At 33.9% G+C, this 27,027-nt stretch overlaps 1 protein-coding gene across 1 annotated transcript in view; it reads left to right on the forward strand.

The window, feature by feature from the left end:
* The window catches only part of Trpm (transient receptor potential cation channel, subfamily M), a 611,727-nt gene that overhangs the window by 545,731 nt on the left and 38,969 nt on the right, over positions 1 to 27,027 (forward strand). Inside the window, exons 11-16 of the mRNA XM_089638723.1 lie at positions 5,466 to 5,652; positions 6,674 to 6,932; positions 8,316 to 8,502; positions 9,133 to 9,322; positions 16,596 to 16,807; positions 18,232 to 18,390. Of these exons, the coding sequence (XP_089494849.1) occupies positions 5,466 to 5,652; positions 6,674 to 6,932; positions 8,316 to 8,502; positions 9,133 to 9,322; positions 16,596 to 16,807; positions 18,232 to 18,390 (1,194 nt within the window). The remainder of the gene's footprint in view (positions 1 to 5,465; positions 5,653 to 6,673; positions 6,933 to 8,315; positions 8,503 to 9,132; positions 9,323 to 16,595; positions 16,808 to 18,231; positions 18,391 to 27,027) is intronic.

Genomic DNA, 27,027 nt, shown 5'->3' on the forward strand with positions numbered 1-27,027 from the left:
AAGAAAGTTTTCTATTATGTTTTTCACTGCAAAAGTGTCATCGTGGTCGTCACTAAAACCAGCAATACATGACCAACTCTTCTTGTTTCTGAAGTCAATCTCCGTTACTTCCGTCGAAACTGGGTAATCTTTACTGGTGTTGTGTATTAGCCCTCCATCGTCGAATCCATTATTTTCATTTGGTACGGACGTTTTAGAAATACTGTACAAGTGTTGAAAGTTATGTGGCTCTCCGATATCAGCTTTAGATAGTCTTTTCTTTGATTTATTATTTTTTATGGTGCCAAAATAATTCTCCCGAGCTTCGTTCTCTGGTACTTTTGCGCTGTTGTTGATTGAATTGATATTTTTCTTTACTATGAGTACGTCTTCGTGGTCGTTACTGATACTTGCCATGCAAGACTGCGTCTTCCTGTTTCTCAGGTCGATCTCCGACAATCTTGTCAGAGTTAAAATTTCTTTTTCTACATTGTTTATAAAGCCATCTTTGTCTCTTTCATTATTGTCATTCCATATAGAAGATTTTATAATACCATGCAAGTGTTGAAAGTTATGCGGCTCACCGATGTCTGTTTTAGATAGCCTTTTCTTGTGTTTATTTTTCTTTAATGTGCCAAAATCAACCTCTTGAGTTTTATCCTCCAGTATTTTTACGTTATTGCTAAGTTCCTCGATTGAATTAATTTTTTTCTTCACTGCAAACACATCACCGTGGTCGTTGATGCAGTCAGCAACAAATGGCTGCTTCTTTTTGTCTCCTTGGTCGGTCTCAGTTACTTCCTCCGGAGCTAATATAATATTATCCTTGTCTAATTCATTATTACGATCGCATCCAAAAGTTTTTGAGGTGCCCTGCACGTGCTGAAAAGTATGTGGTTCACCGATTTCAGCTTTTGTTAGCCTAGTATCTTTCTTATTATCTTTTGATGGTCGTTTTCCTTCCTGGACGTGCACCGTGACATCACTAACTACCCACGATTTGATTGGAGAAGTATTCGACATGCCGAGCGATTCATTTTGATCCATTTCACTTGAATACACTCCTTCAATGTAAATTCCTCTTTTTCGCTCTCAAAGTTAAAAGGTTTCATGCATTTCTGGCCTTTGAATGTATCACAAGTTTCGGTATTTGGTATTGAATTATTATTATTATAGTATTGTACACTTGTGTTCCCGTATATTAGTGTTCTGTGGTCCTAGCAGAGTTCGACTAAATGTGCTTCTTTTGGTATGTTTTCTAAGAAGCGCTTTACACTTGTATTTTGGAATAAACATTCACTGTGAGTCTTCTACTGCGAATAGTTGAACCACCGCGCGTTGTCGCTAGGCTGGTACAGCATGTGAAAAATAACAATAACTATTTTTCTGTAGTCAAATTGCCTTCGGCACTCGCGGGGTTATTTATTACGATTGTTCCGATTTGTTTACAATTTATTTTCTGACGACTTTAACAATGAACGAAATTGTTTTATATATTTATTACGATAAGTATGCTAGCACGTTGACACACTGTGTGATCTGTCAATAGTTAATAGTATATCGGCACGGTGTCTGGTGTTGAACTGACTTATTCATCGTGTTTTAATCTTATCTTCCGGCTGATAGGAGGATGAGTGGATATTTTAAATTATTGATACACATTTTGAAAACATTTCGAGGTATTTCATTCCTCTTCGATGTTGAGTAATTTTTATTTTTATTATCGCTTGCACTAATAAAGTGCTTAATAAGGGGAGTAGGTAATTGTATTGACAACCCGTAATTTAATTTAATTAATTAATTTCTAATTTATATTAATGACCTATGCCACATAGAATGTGACGGAGAAATCATCAGTTTTGCGGATGATACTGTTCTCCTTATAAATGGGAATAATTGGACAGAAACATTTAAGAAAGCAGAAGACACACTAAACGGGATTAAAAAATGGCTAGACTACTATTCACTTACACTAAATGCTAATAAAACCAAATTCATCACTTTCCAAATAAAAAATACAAAAAACTCTGAAGAAAACCTTAACATGAAAATTCATAGCCCGCATCACTTAAATGAGCATTGTAATTGTCCCTCATTAGAAAACGTTGACCATATAACGTATCTAGGTCTAAAAATAGATGGAAATTTAAAATGGACCAATCACATTAGCTATTTAGATAATAAAATTAAAAAACTAAGTTATTTTTTCAAAACTATCAGGAATGTGCTCATTAAAAAAGACTTAATCAAAATCTACATGGCTCTCTGCCAATCACTGTCAGAATACGGTATCATCGGATGGGGCAGTGCAAATAAAAACATACTAAATCCACTTATTAAATCTCAAAAAGCCATAGTGAAAATTATACTGAAAGTTCCTGTAAGAACTAGCACTAACGAAATCTTCACCAATCTTAACATCATGTCACTTAAACAACTATATTCTAAAACTATACTCATTTACATTCATAAGCACAAAACACAAGAAATAACAACAAACACGTACAATAGAAACACTAGATCTCATGATCAAAAACTAATCCAACAAATAATTACTAATACAACTTTTGGGCAAAAAAGCTTCTTATATCATAGTATTAAACTCTACAACAAAATACCACTCACACTCAAAAACCTCAACACTTTAACATTTAAATCTGAAATAAAAAGCTGGATACTTAACATAGGAAGATCTGAAATAGAAAATTTACTGAAATCAAACACAGACTAAAACAGAATCAACTGAACTATACCAAAAAACATTTCATATATATAACTATACCAAAAACACTTCATATATTAATATATATATATATATCAAAAAACATCTTACTTATTTTAAAATTATTAAATATATATATATATATATATATATATATATTTATATATATATATATATATATTATATATATACCTATATATATATATTTCATGATATTTGTTCATAATTAAATTTATTTGTAACTTTGATGTAATATTAATTTTCTTATAATTAAATTATACATAAGTAAATGAAATCCTCAGCACGGGAGATCCCAGTGAGGATATCATTATATCTATTTGTTACACAAAAAAAAGATAATAAAACACTTATTATTATTATTAATATTTTATTCCATCCTGCATTACTTAAGTGTTTTTAACATAAATAAAACTTTTACGTAGTTAGCAAATAACTTAAAGAAGAATAAATATTTATTTATATGTTATCTTTCCGCCTAGCCGGGCTTTTATATTTACTTTTGAATATTATATAGATCTCGCTGCACTTTTTACTTAGTGCAATTTTATTTAATTGCACTTAGCCGCGTCCGGACGCGTGCAATGCAACATGTAACACAACGAGAATCCTGTTGCTGTTCGTATGATCCATGTGTATGGGAATGAATGATTTGTACAAGTCTGGATGCGCCACTATGCGTTCCCTAAGTGTGCAGTGTAATCCATTTGTATGCGAATGAATGATTTGTACAAGTCTGGATGCGGCACTAGGCGTCCCCTAAGTGTGCAGTTGCGTCGCCTCTATTTTGGCCCGATACTGACACGGCAAACAGGAAAAATATTCATTGAAAAATTACATTTTATATATTATTATTTTATGTGATTATTCTGTAATAATTACGATCCAGCATTTAAAAAAAAGTTTCATATTGGCGTGTTTTACTATCTGTCATTCTAAATGTATTAAATTACCCAATTGATTTTGTCAACCTTGTTCACAATACGTAAATTGATCAACCACTAATGAGACCTATGAGTTAGGTATAATCTACCGGATATAGATAATAGAACCAGAGGGAGATATGGTAAAAGCGCTGTGTTATGCTGCGTATTCACCGAAGTGCGAACCGAGGCACGAATTGTGGGAAAGGAACGAAGCAAACGCAAGCGGTGTTTCGTGTATATGCTGCATTAGATGTTGGGTACTATCGGCGCCTTGGCTCCTTGGCGCCTTGGCTAGTCGGCGCCCGGAGCGGACTGCTCCAATTGGACCTGCAGTCCTGCACAGGGACGGCCCTGATTAGAAAGAACACCTGTTCTATTGGTGCATTGGTGCGAGGCAAACATTCAATATACTCAATCATTATACTAAAATTCTCATGATAGGGTTTATTGTTTCTGAAGTGTTGGAATAATAATTTTAGTTTGTAAATTCATTTCGTTTTGTACTTCTGCCCACTTGGGTATTTTCGTAAATTTTTTTTCAATCTGACTGCAGCGCGGATAAGTTCTCATATGCGGATACAATGTTACATTTGTAAATGTTTGATCTTAATGAGAAGCTTAATGCTAAATCACTATTTTAATTAATCTTTATAACGAATGAGTGTACATTATGAATACCAAAAAATAAGCTTTAGATAAATTGAAAGTTTTCCTATCGTTTCGGTTGAGTAGAATACAAATAAAAAAATAAATTACACAATAATAAATATAAATGTAAACTACTAAAAGAAATATTTTTTCAATAGAAATGTATGAACCCGTAAAGGAAACAACTTTTTAAAAATACAGTATAATAGCTTAGATTATCTGTGACAGTTTCACTTGATTAACTTTTTTGCTTTCTTATAAAATTATTTACAAAATAAATAAAAGCCAGTTTTGTGCTTGAAATCGAACGTTTCTAGACTCCGATTGTCAAGCAATTTTAATGCTAATTACCTACAATATAAGGTATACCAAGAATATACACATTTTTGGCTTGTAGCTTCCTCTTAATCCTTAAAGCCTCTGGCATATTAACCGTTATATTTCTCGAAGATGCTGTCAGAAAGCCGGAAAATATGTGTGTATTTCCGCTTCTCAATAAAATCCAAATAAATGGAATATTTCTGAACATATGCGAAAATTAAAACCTGCCTTTGAAAGGTGATAAAATACGCTTTCAAATTGTAGTATTAGAAATAAATATATATAATTTTTGAAATATTAAAATTTTTAAATCGAACATCAAAATGTTTTTCGTCAGAACGCTGAAATAAAATTACTGATAGTGAAAAAAAAAAATATATTAGACAAATGTGACATTACAGCCACCTCACTTTTTGTCATTTCATTTTAAAATAATTAATATTTATACAATTTCATAAATTTTTCTCAAATTGTGGTCATTGGTTTTCTTAGAGGTGTAAATTTTAATTATTCTGTGGGAAACTTCCATATTTGAATATAACGCTTGGTGTTATCTCTTTCTAAAACCGTTTAGTTAATATTTCTAAGATGACGGTGAGGGAAACACAACGATTTCTACGAAACCTTATGAGCTGTTCCGAAAAGCGAACAAATTGATTCATCGGGTAATAAATAGCTGTTTGTTCACAAAACCGAACACATTAGCCTGATGAGGTAATTTGATATCGCATTGCTTTCCTCGGGGACAACGTGACAGAGTACCGAAAGTCACGTGTGGTTCTCTCCTTTGTCGCTACTACATATCTACAGTCGTGTATTTATTATTTATTCTACGCACATTTAAATTGCAGATAACGGTGTTCAGGATACAGGAAAGGGCTGAAGGCGGTTCCCAAGAGCTGGATCAGACAATCCTTACAGCTCTCTTCCGCTCCCAGCATCTGACTCCACCGGAACAGCTGTCTCTGTCGCTCACGTGGAACAGGGTAGACATTGCCCGCTCCGAGATCTTCGTCTATGGGCAAGAATGGCCTCCGGGTAAATAGCCCCACCTTTATTACTACCTAAATCTCAAAGTCCTTTTTTTTACACTATTGTTTTTATTTTTTATAATTATATAAATTGCATACAACATACCAAGTATTTATTTTTCTACCGTACGCGGTGCTCCAGATTCAAGATAATATATCATGAAAATGCCAAATACAAAAATTCAACGATTATAAGTTGAAAAGTTTGCTGTTGAAAAGCAAAGCAAATAAGCATTATATATTTTTACAATAATTTTATTTCACAGTTAATTAATAAATTAAGAAAGTTTCGCAAACGATCCACGAAATCCTTGTTAAGAAATCCCAAACGGCGTCACAAGATTGTTTTAATCAATGAAAATGGAACTTGAATGCATCTTTTCCCATCTGTTGTTCCTCGAAGTTGAAACAAAGTGTAATACCATGATGTGTGCTTATTAAAAGTGCGGCGGTTAGGTAAATATTTACTTGAAAATGTACAGAAATACCTAATTGCAAAATAACCCCCCTCCCCCCCTAGGATGGAGAAAGAAACAACATATTATAATAATGATAATATTTGACGAGCTACCGATTTTTGTCGTCACCAATCTACCGAATTTTTCAACCCTCATCTACCGATTTTCATTTTCGTGGCATGACATCATTGAATCACAGCACGAAATTTTTCAATACGGTAGTAGAGAGAAATCAAAATTGTTAAGTTTTTTGTAATCCGGAATGTTCAACTTTGTAAAAAAAAATTTTAATAATAAAATCGTTTAGAACAGCGTTGTGAGCGTGTCTGATGAGAAATTTAAACAAAAGAAATACACATTTCAAATATGGATTTAAAATAATTAATGATAATAAAAAAAGCAACAATCAGTTCTAATTTTGAACTTGACACATTATTATATTTAAAAAAATTGACAATCACTCACAGAGTGACAGAGCCGCAACAGTTCAATAATAATAAATAATAATTAAGGGAAAAGCGAAAAGATAAATGAAAAAGTATAGTACATATTGATGTTTTCCACAAATAGGTGCCCTGGAAGAAGCCATGATGCAAGCTCTGGAGCACGACCGGATAGACTTTGTGAAGCTTCTCCTGGAGAATGGGGTCTCCATGAGGAAGTTCCTCACCATCCCCCGACTGGAGGAGCTGTACAACACGCGACAGGGCCCCAGCAATACCCTGGGACACATCCTGAGAGACCTGAGGCCCCACATACCCAGGGGATATCTCTATACCTTGCACGATGTAGGATTAGTTATTAACAAATTGATGGGAGGAGCTTATAGGTAAGATGCCGCAAATATAAACATTTATATACAGTAATCCGCCGCTCGACTATTCGACAACTTCAATAATCTACCCATTGTAAATTTACAAAAAAGTAGATGGAAACGGTTCCATGATAACTCAACACGATGACAATTCAACACACCTTTAAAAAGTGACAAAGTCAATAAAAGCAATGAAAAAATACCTATCTCTAAACCTAACCTACACAACCTATTTTACATAGTTTTTGTTTCATCACTTTTCATGACTTTTATATCTCTTTTTGTGTGTTGAATTTTCATGTTGATGAGTTATCCTGTCACCCTTTTATATTTGCGGGTAAAGGATTTATATATTATAGTCATTCCAAGGGAGCCTACTATGCTTCGATATAAAGGGCTCTCCCATCAAAACTTTTCAAAACAATTCACCATTTTTTCAAAAAAGAAATTTCCACACTTATCTAATTGAGAATTGGATATTGCTCCATTCCGTCTCACCTTTTTTAAAATTCACATACATAACTCCCCAGATTGTACATACTGTGGTCTGGAAGTGTGAACGTTAGATAACATAGTTTTGGGTGACCTCTCTTAACAAATATACTCTCTTCTATCAAGCCTTGTACCGGGTTCAGACTTTTCAATTTTAGTTGATCAACTTTTATTGAATGACAAGATTTCTAACTAAAAACTTGTTCAATTTTGTTGAAAGGAGGTTCACACTTGTCAATATGCTTTCTAATATCAAGTTGATCAACTAAAATTAAAACGTCTGAACCTGCTATTATCTAAAACTGCCTCTCTCCCATTCAACAGCTCATCTGTTCTGAATCTGAAGTTGACTACAATCTTCGGTACAATTATGAATTAAAATAAAATTAATATTACATAAATTCGCCTTCCCTCCCTCCATAATTTTAAATGATGGCCTAGAACACCCTTGATGGGTGAATGTCAGAAGCATTGAAAAATTATGAGAGTTTGTATGAACAACGTAGGTAGTTACCTACTTCACATTTCACATATTTTGCAAACATGTGTTTAAGTGGTTAGCTGCTTCTAACAGTCTGCATAATGAACGTGAACGATTCCCAACTAGCAAATAAATTATTTATTAAACAATCAAAAGGGCAAATTAAAGTGTATGAAATCAATTGTGACTGTAATAATGTATTTGGACATTTCCACGTTTAAGTATTGTTCAAGTATTTTTTGCTAATTGGGGACGGCGACGTACGTAAGTGAAAGGCTGACCTAACTATTCACTTTAAATTTAACTTGCTGCGTTTATAAAAAATATCAGGTTTTTTGTTATCGGAAAACACACTTAAAAAGAGTAAGTAGGTACTCTTATCACTGAAGTTAAATAAAATTTTCACAAGTTTTACTTTATTTCAGAGCATATTACACAAGAAGAAAATTTCGTCCAATTTATGCCAAAGTAATGAATAAGAATGCCAACGTCCACCGAAATTCTGCATCATTCGTCCGTCACTACAGCGGGAATCCCCTCAGTCTCGTCACCGGCTTTATGCCCGTTACTTCAGAGATGGCGCTGTTCGACTATCCTTTTAATGAACTTCTGGTAAGATTATATATTACATACACAATCATACAAGAATTCCTATGGTAAACTTATCTCCATTAGAATATGTACCCACAGAACGAAGCATATCCGTAGAAAAGTGTAAAAATATGAATTAAGGCAAAGTGAACGGAATACACGAGGACGTGTGTGTTAGGATAGTAGATGAAAACATGCTTTTGAATTTTTCATGTATCCTAATAAATAAATTAAATACATACAACAGAAAGCAGCAAAATGTGCCGAAAATTTGATACTAAAGTAAATTTTTTCATTAAAATATGCAACTCACATAAATCCGACTTAATCGGCAAGTGGACCCAGGCCCTTTTTATAAGAATACTTGTCGGCCAAAGAGAAGACCCTGTGGAACCCCAATTCTTTGTTTTTTGTCAATCAATGTGGGAAAGTCTCAAAATCAATGGATATATTTTGTGAGATCAAAATTCTGGGTGGGTGCAATCAATAAATTAAGCTGCTCTGCCTCTCTCTACAGACAAAATTAATTTAACAAGATGTAAAGGTTACCCCTGGAGGAATAAAATAATGGCTGTGTATTCAAAATTCCAGGTGGTAAGTATATACCACAGTAGGGTTAATATAATGGATTGTGGTATGTTTGTTTTTCAGATGTGGGCTGTTTTGACGAAGCGCCACCAGATGGCTTTGCTGATGTGGACCCACGGGGAGGAGGCTCTCGCAAAGGCTCTGGCCGCCTGCAAGCTGTACAAGGCCATGGCTCATGAGGCGGCAGAGGATGACCTGGAGACTGAGATCTATGAGGAGCTGAGGAACTGCGGGAAGGAGTTTGAGACCAAAGGTACTAAATTTTTCAAGTTACATTGTATATTGTACAGGTTTCAAACCATTTCTTGCAAACGTTATCTCAGTTTTCTAGTTTTTTTTTAGATCATTCAGATGTCTTCTTTTGTTCAAACCTTCATTATTAATTATGTTTTTATGTAAATATTGCACAAGAGTTCCACTACCAGTGGGATTATGGTAAGCCCTTTAGAGGCTGAAGTAAGTAGAGAGAGGAAAAAGATGGGGAATAAAGAATGTCTAAAAGTACCTAGCTATTCAGATCTAGTCACTAAACAAGGCCAAAGTAATTTTAAGCAACGTTTCTAAATGTTGGTCTTCACGAGGGCGATACTAAGAGTACTGGTGTCGCGAAGCTGCGACTCCACTATATATTTTAGAGGTGGTGTGATATGCCACACGCCCAAAGGACCAGTCCCAAACTACTCCGAATGATAGGTATGGGACGATATATGCATCCGACAAACCCGATGGACAGTGCAATAATCAAAGGTATAAATCTGGGCTTCTGGAGCACAAGATAAGCCCAGATTGGAATGCAGGAAAGATGGACTCACCCGTTGATGACTATCACACGTCTTCAGGAGTATTAGTTGATTTCACTTCACAATTTATATGTATATTCGCCCTGTCTGATATTAATTATCACTCCGAACTCTGATAAGCAACTGACACCACTTGTCAGATTTTACATGTGTTGCAACAATATTTTTAATATGGTGACATTTTGGGATGGGTAAGAGGGTAGGTAGGACATTTGCAGGATTTGGTATTGACATTACACTTGTCCTTTAAGCCTGTGGATGCATACCTAACAATCCCATATATATTGCGCGAACATTCTCCCGGCGTTGAAAGTACCTTCCGAAATTTTAAGTACTTTCAAATAAAGTAAAAAGTTAAATGTAAAACGAAAGATGAAATATAAATATTCTTATCAATACGCTATTAATATTGCAAAGTTAAAACGAAAATTTATAAAATAATGAAATAAAGAAATAATAATTATTGTGTAGGCAAAGGACACAATTTTACGACTGGTCGTTTAAAGTTCCCGGAAGGGGTCCTTACGCGTGCGACACGAACCACTCCGTCTTTACCAGGGAACACCTCCTCAACAACGCCCACCGGCCAATAAAGTGGAGGCGCATCCTCTTGATGCACCAATACTATGGTACCTACTAGAATGTTATTCGCGGGACTATTCCATTTTTTTCTCATCTGCAGAGAGTGAAGATACTCTATATGCCACTTCTTCCAATAAGATTGAACGAGGTGGTCCAAAAGCTCTTTCCTTTTCAGTAGACTAATGCTTTCATTAGTCAAATCATAAGCAGGTAGATGCTGAATCGGGGTAGACATCAGAAAATGAGCCGGAGTAAGAGCTTCTGGATAATGAGAACTGCTTAATAAACATAATGGCCGTGAATTAAGTACAGCCTCTATTTGTGTCAGAACTGTGAGAAGCTCTTCATAACATAAAAGTTGAGTACCCACAACCCTATACAGATGCGATTTAATGCATTTAATATTTGACTCCCATAATCCTCCAAAGTGAGGAGCGCGGGGTGGAATCGTCTTCCATTCAATTCTCCGATTGTTAAATTCATTACGAAGAACTTCTTTAGTTGAATTTGCCTCTAAAAAATTATATAAGTCATCCAGACAATTCTTTGCGCCTATGAAATTTGTCGCATTGTCACTGTACATACACGAAACCGGTCCGCGTCTGGATAGAAAACGCTTAAATGCGTTTAAAAAATTGTCCGTGCTTAGATCTGATACCACTTCCATATGTATAGCCTTCGTTGTTAAACAAATAAATAGACATATATATGCCTTTTGACTTTTTACCCCACGACGCCTAGAAAGGGTTATATTTATTGGTCCGGCAAAATCTACACCCGTATGTGTAAATGCCTTTGCTTCCTGAACTCTAGCTGTAGGTAAATCTGCCATTAGCGGTATAATATTAGAAGGTGCAGTTTTAAAACAGAAATTACAAGCATGTACTCTTTTGCGTATTAGATTTCTCCCCGATAAGATCCAATAACGCTGTCTAATTATTGACATAAGGAGATGTGCACCAGTATGACAATTCACACGATGGTGAAAGTCTATAATTATATCGACAATATGATCCTGTCTTGGCAAAAGTACTGGATGTTTGTTTTCAAAAGGTATATTCGCGTTTGTTAATCTACCACCTATACGTAACAAGCCATTATGATCTAAGAACGGGTTTAGTTTTCGGATTGAAGGTAAGCATAATTTATCCCTCTGTATTAATTGTATATCGGCACTAAAATACCTATTCTGTAAAGCTTTTAATACATTCATTTCAGCAATGTTTAATTCCGTGGAATTTATAACTGTTGAGCGTGATAACTTTCGCATAAATCGTAAAATATATACCACAATTCTCAGCAGTTTTGGCCATGAGGAAATTTTTAAAGCGAGATTATATATCGGAGAATTTTCCTCTATTGACGTTATCGTAAATGTATGCGATTTTTTCAATTCCAAAGTATTCTCCTCCTCTCGTGAGGGGGAAAATCTTTCGACAGGCCACTCGGATACTGGGTTCGCAGCCCAGGGCGGACCGTGCCACCAAAGAGAATGATCGACTAGCTGTGCAGGCAGTAGTCCTCGTGATAAACAATCACTAGGATTGGTAACGCCATCTATGTGATAAAAATGTTTCGCGGGTAAATTTTCCTGAATTTCACTAACTCGATTAGCTACAAAAGTTTGCCACCGGTGCGGGGACGAGTGAATCCAAGAAAGTGCTATTTTTGAATCTGAAAAAGCAAATATATGGTTTATCGAAACGCGATTTCTATAAGTATCTATAATAGATCTAACGAGTCTAGATAAAATAAGCGCAGCGCATAATTCCAATCGAGCGAGCGACACTGTTTTCAGAGGGGCCACCTTGGATTTAGAACATATCAAATTCATTGTAGTGTTGCCACCCTTATCCGTGACATGAAGATATATTACACAACCGTACGCTTTCAAACTCGCATCTGCGAAGGCGATAATATTTATCGTGCAGTCCTCCTTTACTCCCAAATATCGAGGTAAATTTAAATTAGAAAGCATCGGTAATTCTTCCTTGAATTTGACATATCTATTAACAATACTTTGGGGTAGTTCCTCGTCCCATCCTACTTTCTCTAACCACAGCTCTTGTAAAAGTAATTTGGCATATAAAATTACCGGAGCAACCAAACCTAATACATCGAATAAACGAGCTATTGTGGAAAGAATTGATCTTTTACATATAGTTTTTTCCTCCGTCGGACATATCATAAATCGAAAACAATCAGATATCGGATCCCATTTTAATCCTAAAATGCTACATTTATCCGAAAAATCCATTGTCGCGCGGTGCGACTCTGGTAATTGGGCCAGTAAATGAGGAGAATTACTCGACCATTTGACTAATTCAAATCCTCCACACTTGAACATCGCCATTAAATCTGTAGCCAAAGTGATGCCTTCACTTATAGTATTTACAGAATATACAAAATCGTCCATATATAAATCATTAATTGCAACTTCCGCCGCTTTCGGATAACGATTTCTTTCATCGCTCGCTAGCTGCCGTATAGTTCGCATTGCTAGAAATGGTGAACAGTTCAAACCAAACGCGAGTGAATTAAATTGATAAACTCCAATTTGTTCATCTTCGTGAAATCTATAAAGAATTTTTTGATATTTACGATGGCTTTCCGTTACCATTATACGTAGATACATTTGCTTAACATCTGCGGTTAATGCTACAGCGAATAAGCGAAATTTAATTAAAAGTGTAAATAAATTAGATTGCAAATTTGGACCTGTATACAAAGTATCATTAAGTGACAACCCTGAACTGGTCTTTGTACTTGCATCTAATACAACACGAGTTTTAGTTGTTGATTTATCTTTACGAATTACTGCGTGATGAGGAATGAAATATCCCTCATCAATATTAGATGAAGACGGAACTTCAACCCTCATATATCCCTTTTCCAGATATTCAGAAACTACTTCATTATAACTGCAATGCAATTCTGGCGACGTATTAAATTTCCGTTCTAAATATTCATATCGACGCTGCGCGACACGGCGCGAATCACCTAAATTATTAGGATCTATCTTAAACGGTAAAGATACAATATACCTTCCCGATTCATCCCGTTGGACTGACTCGAGGTACATTTTCTCACATTCTGCATCTTCAGCACTCATCAACGACTTAATAGGCATGTCTTCCATCGTCCAAAACTTGGATAACGCATTATATAAATCTACATTGGTTATGGGGCCGAACGTCCACGAAACCTCCGGCGTACACGTAGGTATTTCACCCATTACAATATACCCGAATACTGTCTGTATAGCCGGTGGTGCATTTGTATTATGTTTAGATAAAACCTTATTCCCCAGCAGAATATATGGAAATAACTGTGCACCTAATAAGATATCAACATCGGATGGAACGTTCCAGGATTCATCCGCTAAGTTTAAACCCACTAAATGCTCACATGACTTTGTGTCAACATGTTGTGTAGGAAGCTTATCAGTTATTTTATCGACAACTAATAGACTAATTTTATAAGTATCTTCTGAAACGCGGGATTTAATTTTTAACGCAACGTGTCCCAATATTGGTGTCTCTACTGAACCAACACTTTTAACTACTGAATTATTTAAAGGAATTATTTTAAGATTTAATTCATTACAAGTGTTTAAACTGATTAAATTTTGTTGCGAGGCGCAATCAATTAAACACCTTACGGTTACTTGATTATTTTTATTGTCATAAGCAAATAACTGCGCGGTTGACAGTAGTACATTCGTAGCTATATTACCCGCAGAAAAATTATTATAATGTTTATTATTACGCGCTATTAATGTAATGGCTTCGTTTTTCGATTGACTTTCAGTATTCACCGTGCTCTCAAAATGCAGAGCGGTGTGATGTCGTTTTTTACAAATTCTACAATCCGATTTAGATGGACATTTCACAGTTTTATGTTTATCGCTTAAGCAGTTTACACATAAATTATTTAATTTCACAAACTGAAAGCGAGCATTTGGTCTTAATTCGTTAAATTGTTCACATTTAAACAATTCAACATGATCAGAATGATTACATTTCCGGCACCTATTACGATTATTATTACTTGACTTCTGTTCGACCACAGCGAATGAATGCGTAACTTTGTTTTTATTATTAACAACTTTATTATCATTTTGCCCAGTTCGTTCTAGGATTTTGACATGCGACCGAATGTATTCTATTAAATCGGTATATGTAGGTATAGCTTTCTCCCGTATAGACATTTCGAAATTTTGCACCAACTGTATATCTAATTTTTTCAGTGCAACATGTAATATTATAAAATCGGTTAGGTCATCAATACCTAATTCCTTGAGTGCAGCTATGGAAGACGCAAACCTTTCGATAAAATTATTTAACTCATTTGGGTTACTAGGTGCCAATAATTTTAAATTCAAAATATTGTTCAGATAAAAGGTACCTAGCACGCGTTTGTCCTGATATTTCTTTTCGAGAGCTTCCCAAATTAAAAAATAATTTTGTTCGTTCGGAAGTATTCCCGCAAAAACTGATAACGCCTTTCCTTGGAGTTTCCCTATCAGATATTGCATCTTTTGCGACGTATTCAAATTTTCATTTGAGTGAATGTTTAATTTAAAAGCTTCATAAAATATCGACCAATTCTCTTGATTACCATCGAACGATGGCATCTCGATCGGTGGGAGCTTAATTAATGGTGAATTATTTAACTTCTGTCGATCGCGTGATGAATCTTGCTTTGCTATAATGCTTTCGCGTATAGAAACTACAAAACAGTACTTATTTTCGAATTTACTCCATAAATCGAAATTCATATTGTAATTTGAATCCTTTTTCAACTGAAGTGTATGAAATTCATCACAAAATGTGTTAAATTGTGCATAATATGTAGCTATATTAACCGTTTGTTTAAGAAAATCCTCCGAACTTCTCGTCTCCCTGTCCGCAATACTTTTCGCTTTCTCGTATAATTCATTAACACGATTATGCATCAAATTAATCTTCGATTCTACTAACTTGATTTTAATATCCTGAGTACTATCGCTAGTCGCCATGATTAATTGTATGTAGGAATTTAAACACAACAATAATTACAAATGCAACCTAGTACATACAAATTAACAAAGTATAAAGAGGAAATAATATTTATTTATAACTTTAAATATGTTAATTTTAAATACCCCGTTGGTAATCCGGCTCGAAAGAACCAAAAATGGTGTCGCGAAGCTGCGACTCCACTATATATTTTAGAGGTGGTGTGATATGCCACACGCCCAAAGGACCAGTCCCAAACTACTCCGAATGATAGGTATGGGACGATATATGCATCCGACAAACCCGATGGACAGTGCAATAATCAAAGGTATAAATCTGGGCTTCTGGAGCACAAGATAAGCCCAGATTGGAATGCAGGAAAGATGGACTCACCCGTTGATGACTATCACACGTCTTCAGGAGTATTAGTTGATTTCACTTCACAATTTATATGTATATTCGCCCTGTCTGATATTAATTATCACTCCGAACTCTGATAAGCAACTGACACCACTTGTCAGATTTTACATGTGTTGCAACAATATTTTTAATATGGTGACATTTTGGGATGGGTAAGAGGGTAGGTAGGACATTTGCAGGATTTGGTATTGACATTACACTTGTCCTTTAAGCCTGTGGATGCATACCTAACAATCCCATATATATTGCGCGAACAAGTACCTACCACTCCAAAGTATCTCCAGTTCACCGATTATTTATTTATTTAGCTATATACCTATATTATATAACCTAAAAAAACTGCAAGACTTTTATTTATTGTTTAGGAACATTTACAGACTATAAACATGAAGAAAAAAATCATTAGATAAGCGCTGCAAAAAACGTATATGTCAACAGTCCACTTAAAAATGTTCACATCATGCACAGTTTAAGTGTCATTATACACTATGTATTAACAAAAAAATATATAAACAGCAAAACGTGAGCAAAGGTAAAAAAAAAGATATCAAAACATACAGATAAATATATGATCCAAAAAACAAAAGAAACAAAAATAAAACAGAAAACAAATAGAGTAACTTTAACTTTCTTTATATTTATTGGCAGTTCTTACCCATCCAACAAATTATCTCTAGATCTAGATTGAGTAAAACCTCCTCCCGTCTTCTTCTTCTATTTCCAGCCTTGGAACTCCTGGACTTCTGTTACCGCCAGGATGATGACCAGGCGCAACAGCTGTTGACATGCGAGCTGCAGAACTGGTCAGGGCAGACCTGCCTGAGCTTAGCGGTGGCGGCTAACCATCGGGCCTTGCTTGCGCACCCCTGCTCGCAGATCATCCTGGCAGATCTGTGGATGGGGGGCCTGCGGACCAGGAAGAACACCAACCTGAAGGTATGATAACATAAAGTTTTAATTTCAATTAACTTATTAGAGTTAATACTCCATTGTTATTATGTAATTGACTCACGAGCTTTTACTTCCGTTGTTTGCTGGAAAGTAAATTTGTTTTGAGCTTGCCTGCTCTAATCTTGTAATTACTTTTATTATGTGTTTTATAAAATGACATTTTTGTTGATTGTAAAATCCACAACATCCTTCCTCCAGATATACAACGAATAGAAAAGTTTAATGAGTACAAATCAAGAATAAAAATTTGGCTGAAAGAAATCAACAAATAAATAAAAACACTAAACACGACATAGAAGACAAATAAAATAGAATTAAATAACAGTCAGCCTAAATATTGCTAAAACAGTTAATCCTTGATGTACCGATGTTAAAATTTGGCCATGCACCAGATGATTCTATTTTCGTAATAACTTACTTGTTTTTTGCAACATGATGTTTTTGTAAATTGCACCGTCTTACCAGATAATGTGTTTATATATTTATGACAATAGTATACAGTTAACAGTAAGTTTTTTCCGCAGAAAAGCTCATAGAAACGATTTTCTTGATTGTGCCTGTCGCACAAGAGGATAAATAAGACTTTTTTTTAGTTTTATTGTATTTTAAGTCTGAATCAGTATCTTTATAAATAAAAAATATAATCATTTGCCTTTTCCTGTAAATGCATTCACTAACTTAAGGTTAAACGCAACGCTCGTTGTATTCTACGTGTTCACAGATGGCGTTAATTAATTAATTTTGTTTAAATACGCTTTTGCAAGGTATTGATTTACAGTATTAAGACAAATTATTTGTTTGCGCCCTCATTTACGCAATATGAATATGAATAAATAGTTTTGTCCATATAAAAACTCAATTCTATTGAGAAAGGCATACAAATACAATATTGGGTTGAATCATCGGTAAAATATTGTATTTGTGTGCCTTTCTCGAAAGAATTAAGTCTTTAAACGAACAAAACTATTGATTCATATTCATATTGCGTATATACGGGCGCAAACAAATGATTTGTCTTAATATTGCAAAGCAATACCTTGCAAAAGCGTATTTAAACAAAATTAATTAATTAACGCCATCTGTGAACACGTAGAATACAACGAGCGTTGCGTTTAACCTTAAGGATTCACTGACGCACTGCATGTACAAATTTCGCTTATAAGGTAGGTTATGCATTATGGTGAACTTTTTACAGCCTTACTAATAAACGTGTTTTAAATTTTACACAACTGAAAACAACCATTTATTTATTTATTTTTCAGGAAATCGACAGTTTACATTTAATCAGTTTATACATAAGTATTATATAGTAAAATAAAAGCATTTATGTATTGTAAAGGGTTCATTTAGACCAGTCTTGATGTTCTTTGTTATGCCTTGTGCTGTTACTGAACTATTATTACTTTCAGGTCATTTTGGGACTGATCTGCCCGCTGTACATCATCAAGCTGGAGTTCAAGTCCAAGGAGGAGTTGCAACTTATGCCACAGACCGAGGAGGAACATCTGGAGAACGAGAGTCTTGAGGAGGGCCGCGAAGACGAGAGGAACCACAATCCTGATGCTGAGGTCTGACATTACTTCTGTTTTCCGTTACTGTTTTATTTTTATTATTTCTTTCTCGCTCTTTAAACATTTATTTATTTTTCTTTTTTAACAATTGTATTTTCGAAAGTGTAACAATTTTTTCAAATTACCTATGACATATTTTATATTTACGATTCTATTTATAAAGTCCTAATCTATTTTGATTATTTTTATTCTTCTGTCATTTGTTGTATTTGTTAATAAGAAAAAAATGTTATTTTTGTATGGCCAAGATCACCCCTAATGGGTGAAAGCCAAAATAAAGAAAATAAAATAAAATAATACTAAGAAATACATACATGCATTGATGATTAGTCATTATTTTATTGTTTTGGAATATTTTTGATGTTTGATAATATCATAAAAGATATTAAAAAAGTTTGAGTGATAAATTTAATAAAGGTTAGGTTTGGTTGTTAGATAAGTAAGTAGATACATAATCAATTAATTATGCAGATTATCACCTCTGTAAATTAAATTAATGATCTTGGCATAATTTTTTATTTAAAATGTAAGTTTGTTTCTCACATCAATACAGTGACAAATAAAGGATTAAAACATGCTTGGCTACATTCTCCGCAACAGCAGAGACTTTTTAAAGACTTATGTTCTTCTAATTCAAAGTCAAGTCGTATATAATTCTTCTACCCGGTCCGCTCTCTATAAAATCCAAACCGATTCCATTGAAAACATTCAAAATAATTTTCTAAGATATGTTACCTTCTAATCTGGTCTACCAATAGAAACTATAAATTACAACCACTTGATGAAAGAATTAAAATTATTAAAACTCTCAGATAGAAGACCTGTTTCCGACTTTTATTTTTTAAATTGTTGATGGAATTATAGACAGTCCTGATATATTGAGCCTGATCACCTTCAACATACCAACTAGAACTACTCGATCGAAAAGTATTTTTAAGTACAACAACAGTATCAGGAGTGAGTCATTTAGATACTCAATTATACCTAGATTGGCAATAATTTCGCAGAAATTGTAGATGTGTTCAACTGCACGGAATATAGTTAAATACCTCAATAATATTAATAACTAAGCTAAGCATAATACTATTCTGCATTTAACCTCCATATCTATAACTAATAGCGTTACAGTGTCCATCTTCAGGGCAGATGTGTAAAAGTCCATTACTACATTAACTATATTTCGTGCAGTTGAACACATCTACAATTTTTGCGAAATTATTGTCAACTGGAGTGAGTATCTAAATGACGCAGTCTTGATATTGTAATTAAAGTCCTGTTATTGTAATTAAAGTCCTGTTATTGTAATTAAAGTCCGGTTATTGTAATTAAAGTCCTGTTATTGTAATTAAAAATAATTTTCGATCGTGTAGTTCTAGTTGGTATGTTGAAGGTGATTAGGCTCAATAAATCAGGGCTGTCTATAGTTATATTAATAATTTTAAAAATAAAAGTCGTAAACGAGTCTTCTATCTGAGAGATTTAATAATTTTAACTCTTTCAATTTGTACTTTCTATTGGTGGTCCTAGTTTAAAGTTAAAATATCTAAAAGTTAAAATTCAATGAAATGGAGTGGATTTTAAAGAGAGCGGACCAGATAGAAGAATTATATTCGACTTGAATTGAATTAACGAAGAATATAAGATTTTTAATGTTGATTATTTTTAAAGTCTCTGCCCTTACGGAGAATGAGGCATTTTTAATCCTTTATTTGTCACTGTATTGATGTGAGAAAGAAATTTACATTTGGAATCATTAATTTCATTTACAGAGGTGAGAGAGACATTGTTAATTTTGTATTGAAAGTTGAAAGGTTGATAGGTTGATTTATTCTAAAATTTAATGAATTTCAAAAAGTAATGTTTGTTAAGTTTGCACCAATGTGAATACAATTATCTGCAGATTTTTATTAGTTTAAAGAGCTTTAGATCATCGGCGAAAAGCAAAACTTTAACATTATTATCAAATACAGTAATATAGTTTCGACCGTGAAAATCTCAAAAATCAAATCTGGTAGATACCTACTTTTCTTCCTTTATGATTATATAATTTTTTTAAAATAAGTAAGATAATGTTTCAAATTAAAACAATTGCTAATTTTTACACGTAATTAAGTAGACAGAGAGAGGCATTTTATAAATTTTATTTTAAGACATTTGTACCACAAGTTTACATAACCTATAAGTCTGAGGCTTATCCTGTTATAATGACTAGCGGTTTCGTCAGGTGGGAATGGGAAGAAAGTCCATCTCAGCTCGCTCCAAGAGCGTCTCTGTCCTGATGAGCACCAAGGTACAGCCACATCACTCATCTATCTTCTGAACTTCTGTTATCATCCTACCTTGTATTAACAACCAACCGATAATTAGCCTTTGTATCTTTTCTGGTACTTGCTAAAAGTGTTCACTTCCTTTGAAAAAAAAACACTTAATTTTTTGTCCCTATGCAGTACTCGCATTACCAATCCGCCACCCTAAAAACAATAAACGCTAATTCTGAATATTTAAGTTTTATTGTATATTATTATATGTAGAATTTTTAAATCATATGATACGTTCTGACATCACCGCCAGTCTATATGAGTAATATGACCATGGTCTACAACGTATTTTTCTTTCGAATGAATGCAGGTTTTTAAACACCGGTAAATTGTTTATCAGGTGCGGGAATGGATGTATTTTTGCACTTTGGTTCAATACAATAACATCAGTGACGAGATGCTAAAATTTTATCTTGTGTTCTTCATTGAAGCGGGTAATCTTAAGAATAAAAAATATTTCAACTCCCATACAAAATACAGCGCTGGTTGAAAAAAAAACATTGGTTTTTTGAAACTGGAGACTAGTGACATCACACGTCACCTCCATAGATTGGGTGCAATTTTGGGAGACCCGAAAAATTAATACTTTGATGTTTATTAATACTATTAATACTAACTATAACAATAAAAAAATACTGGTTTTTAAGTTAGAAGGTGCCGGAGTTCCTTATTAGTGAAAGCGGCGGATTATAGTGCGTACTTAAACAGGTAAATATTACTAGGTTTTTATTATTTGGAATCTGCAGTTGTACCGGTTTAATGTTAAGATGTCATATTTACGCAGACTCCATTTTGTAAACTTTAAACAAAAAATTGGCAGAACGAAACAAACAGAAACACATGTGACATACACAGAGAACTATCTGAAATGTCCTAAAACAACAATAATTGATGAGCTGAATGCATTAAGAACTATTATATATTTTTTAAATGATAAACCAATGTTTATAAGGCAGGTTTTTTTATCCATAGCACAAAGGATAACTGTTGTGTTCGTACAAATAGGTCTCCAACTAGTCTTGGAAGGAGTTAATAAATAAGTGGTTCTTTAAGATTAATCAGGGATTTATTAATACTCCGCGTATTATAAAGGTGACTCGATAGTCGACTTAACTAGTAGCTGGCTAATAGGAATCTGAAACAGTAAGTTTCTCTGAGAGCCTTACCACTGGCCCTGGCGACTACTGGCCACTGGCTCCATCTTGCGGACTTCCACGCAAGCTCTATACACTGCCATCTGTGCGTGCATCTATGAAGCTCTTACTTCCCAACAATAACAAATTATTATAAGCAATAATTAGTCGCTTGAAATATCCATACAAATTGAAAATATCTCCCGAGTAAAATTAAATGCCACCGACGGGAATTGAACCCGCACCTTCTGATGTCTTGTTTATATATGTATATATATATCTTACATCAAATGTAACCCAACCCGTCAGTGTATAAAGTTTTGCGCTCTAGTCTAGGCGCTCTGCACACCACTGAATTTGACACCTGAATACTGGCTAATTATAGTGCTTTATTCTATTCTCTTAACTTGTAAAAATAACAGTGGATTATGGTAGTTGTGGGATAATAAAGTAGCCGATTATTGAGTAAACTAAATTGTTATTTAAAAACAGATAAAGGCAAAAGATGACAACATTGCATGAGTCAAAAACCTCGATAATATACAAAAACTAGTAAATATAACGGCTGATTATAGTAGTTGTAAGATAATAGTGGCGGATTACTGAGTAAATTAAATTGTAATTTTAAAACAGATAAGCCAAAAAATGAGAACATTATCTGAGTCAGAAGCCTCGATGATATACATGATAAAAAAACTACTAAAAATAACGGCAGATTATAGCAGTTGTCGGATAATCGAGCGGCACATTACTGAGCGAGTACTGTATTCATAGACATATGAATATTAGTAGACCTGCCCTAAGTGATTAAAAGCGTATTATCCCCACTCCCCATACCGGTTCCATTGAGCCGGCTGGGCTCGCGTACGGCCTCAAGTGATATTTGAAAACGTGACGTCATCATTCTTGTGCGAACTATGGTCCAGGCATCATCGGTTCATTTTACGAAATAACACGGCAAAATGTTTACTTGTACTATGAAAACTGGTAAAAATAGATGCGAAAAAAGAGAATAAACCCAATTGTCGTATTAGATTCCATATATAAGCATTATTTTATTTTATTTTAAGCATATTCACATCGTATAATATGAATCAGTTGTTACTATCACATCGAGAAACGTCTGGACGCGAAACACAAAGCTGGTTGGTTGCTGGGAAGTAAATTATGAACATTTATAAAAGTGTCTTAACTAAATACTCTGAACTAACTATGACTCTGAATATAGAATCTGCCTTACTTTGCCGAATTTGGACTTCGCAAATTTGTTCATAACGTGGCGAGTAATTTGCGCTCCCATGTAAAAATGTCTATTCATTCAAAGCAGATTTTACTTTTAAGAAGTAAATGGTGATATTATAATGCGAGATGCCTATTTACTGTCAGATTGATTTATTGACGAATCACAGTCATCTTCACTCCCTTCGTTCTTCAACAGTTGATTTTACCCCTCGCCTTTATCTTCTCGTCTATTAATTCCTATGTCTGTGACTGTATTGTATTTTGTATTTTATGTAGTGACATCAAGGGGTTAAAAACCACAGGATTGTTTTCATCCATCATCCATACTATGTTTAAAAATGTATTTTCATGATTATATGATTATTTTCTAAGCCAATGAAAAATTTTTGTAAATGAATAATTTATTAATGTCTTCAAACCGTCTATCGCTGAATAAATATTATAGAGGCGTATGTAAATATTATAAGATCGGGATAGTGGAAAAGGTTACTTACAATCACTACAGATGAATATACCGGCCGTATTAGAAGCTGCCAGATTTATATCGGCTGGCTCCTCCATTGACGTTTTTTCACAAAATTTTCACAAATATCAATGTGTCGCATAATGAAAATATTAAAAAGCAGTAATACCCATTTGCAGCACTATCGGAGGAATATTTTAAATCAAAATATCGATTTACCAATGCAAATACGGGAAGCGTAATCAAACTGGCCGAATTTTGATGCAAATGAATACAGACCGGGTAAATGATATTACAAATGTAATCTGAAGAAACTTGATGTTAGCAACAAAACGCGACACGCAAAAATAATCTTGTTTTTGAGGTTTAGAATAAAGTGATGCCAGTCTAAAAAATCTGGCATGAATATTATTATGAGTAACGATTTTAACCCAAGCAGTATACGGTCTTTTTCCTCATATAGCTATACCAACACTGCAGAGAACCTTTAAGACTGATTGAGTATTGCTATATTGCTGTTTGTAATGCATTTTCTTATTGTTCAAATATTAACTTAACCCCCTGACCGCAAATAACTAACGAAGGTGATAGCGTGTCAATTTGAATATTTTCTTTCCTAATGGATCCTAATTTATTTAGTTTATTATTGCACTAACAAATTTATGCATTGGTGATTAATGGTAATGTATATATTCTTGATATTTTAATATATTTTTTAAGTGTGCCACATATAAATAAAGGACAGATTTTATAATATTATTTGATTATTAGCTTGGTTTGTACCTATTTACCTTCCTTTATTGTTATCATAAAGTCTGACAATTATTAGCAGACAAAAATTTATGATGTTGCAATCGTTTAAAAGGTTTTAAATGGCAACACCAAGCATCACCTGTTCCTGTACTTCATTTTATTTAACCTAATTTCAATTTATTTTTGTAATATATATATTTTTTTGTAATACCTGCATCAATTGTAAAGCGCCCCTGAGGTGATATCTCACAAAAGGGCGCTATACAAATTGTCCAATAAATAAATAGCTCATAGGAACATTAATGTCATTTTAAAAAAGTACAATGGTCCAAGTGCATATTTTTGACATTAATTAAAAGACGTTTAGAAATTAGTGGTACTTTCCGAAAAGAGATGATTCTACATCATATTCTAAGACAATTTTATGTTTAGACTTTTTTATTATTTGATGCAAGGAAAAATAATTTATTTACCTACTCTGTGGAAAGCGATTTCTTTATGTACTTATGAAATATATGTGTTATATTTTACTAAACGTTAAATTAAAATCGGATTGATCTTAAATTTAAAAAAAAATCGAGTTATGAATGTTGTTTTCCCTTGTTTGCTTAAAATGATCTGTCAAACTCGAATGCAGAGAAATCTGAATGTGAAGAACATATATCGAAGACAAAGTGGGTAGCTTGGTGTTGCCATATTAATGCAAACATTTAGTACATATTGAATAAATCTCTAGAATGTTAAGCAATGAGACATAGCTACATTTTCACAAATTATAAATCACATAGACATAGGAAAGTACAGAGAGATGCATATTTAGAATAAGACATTTGTACCACAAGCTTACATAACCTATAAGTTTGAGGCTTATCCTGTTATATTGACTAGCGGTTTCCTCAGGTGGGAATGAGGAGAAAGTCCATCTCAGCTCGGTCCAAGAGCATCTCTGACCAGATGAACAGCAAGGTACCGCCACACCATCAACTCATGTGAACGCCTTATCTTGTTTTGTCTCACTTAACAAGCAACCGATATTGAGTCTTGGTATTTTTTCTGGTACTTGCTCAAAGACATTAGGATCAAAGCCTTTTCTACCAAGATAAATAAAAATTTTGCTCCACTGAAGCCAAAAATTTAAGATAGCCCCTCAGAAGTTGGGCATAAAATTTGGTTAAAGGCTCTACATGTATATTTTGGGTCCAATTAATTAGAAAAGACAAAATAAAGAATCCTTAATACCTCAAACCTTACACATTATGTAAAGCGGTAGATTGTAATCATTTTTGTTAAAAAAAGTCACAATGGTATGGCTGCTACTAGTGTTTTTCTGAAAGGTGCTCAGAAAAACTATGTACCTAGCATCTTTACAATAAAAAAATGAAGACATCGCAGATCCCTAGAAGATCATAGAGATCTTGATGTCTTCTTTGAACCAGCACTAAATACATTCGAGAGTAGAATAGAGGGGGTATTGGCCTCCAAGCTGTCCTTCATACTCGTTCCCAATTACAAGAGTTTCTAGTATAAATAAAGACAAACAGCCTTGCTAATAAAAAATCACTTCCCAACCGTTATATGGTATTTTTGTTACACATTGTATAAAGACTGTAAAGGTTTGGATTCGAGTTGGTACTAATAAAAGAAATAATCTTGAACTCTATTTTTAAATTTGGCAACATCGCATTTGGCATCTGAGAACGAACATTTCACATGTACATTTGTGTTTATTTTTCCCTCTAAGATGCGTTGTGCAATTTGAGGGTGAGAGTTTTTTAAAGTCTTCTGTAATATACGCATAAATCGTGTTTTTGTTCATAAAATGGTTTATTTACCATTATATGTATTTGTACAATTCAATATATTTACAACTTATTTGTGTTATTTTTCATCAGTTTTAGTCAAGTAATTATACATAATTAACTTTTATGGGTTGTTTATCAATTTTTTAGTAAGGCTGTATGTGATTTCTTGTGAAGGAGGCATTATTTATTTCAAGAACCATTAACAACAATGACTATATATATACAGGGTGTCCGGAAACTCGTAGTACAAGCGGGAAACTGGTGAATCTACATCACATTTGGAGTCGATTTTGTAGTATATTTTTTTTTTATTTGAGCTTTCGTTATCGAGTAAATCGAGTTTGAAGTTGAGTTTTTTATTTTTTTTTATTTTAATCAAATTCCTATAAATTATTACTGAAGATCAAAGTACCCAACTAATTAAAACTATTTGAAAGTAAAACAAATGAAGAAACTCGGATTTGAAGCATTATTTTGAAATCACCCTTCATTTAACCCGGTGTAATCATAAAATATTTCTGCTCTGCAGGGTTAAAACATCTGTTATTCAACCCTAAACACCAGAAAAAACTTTAACCCTAAAATAGCCGAAAAATATTTTTTTTTTGTTTTTTTTTTTTTTTTTTTGAAAATGCTCAAATCAAAAAACTTTATGTTTTTTTGGGTTCCCCATGTGGTGTAGATTCTCCAGTTTCCCGCTTGTACTACGAGTTTCCGGACACCGTGTATAATAGGTACTTACATCAGTTTGCTAAATTCCTTACCATTTTCAGTAGTTTAAGGTCAGAATTATTCTTCAATTGGTGGACAATGAAAAGCTTTAGAAGTAATGTCTTTGGGTAAAGTTACCACTATGGATCACCAGTATTTTTATCCCTGCGTTATATTTTGTATTGCATCTTCTATATGTACGTGTTTTTAAT

Source organism: Hesperophylax consimilis, chromosome 13 (genome assembly GCF_061612785.1).
Source record: "Hesperophylax consimilis isolate HC1 chromosome 13, BYU_Hcon_1.0, whole genome shotgun sequence".
Taxonomy (NCBI): Eukaryota; Metazoa; Arthropoda; class Insecta; order Trichoptera; family Limnephilidae; genus Hesperophylax; species Hesperophylax consimilis.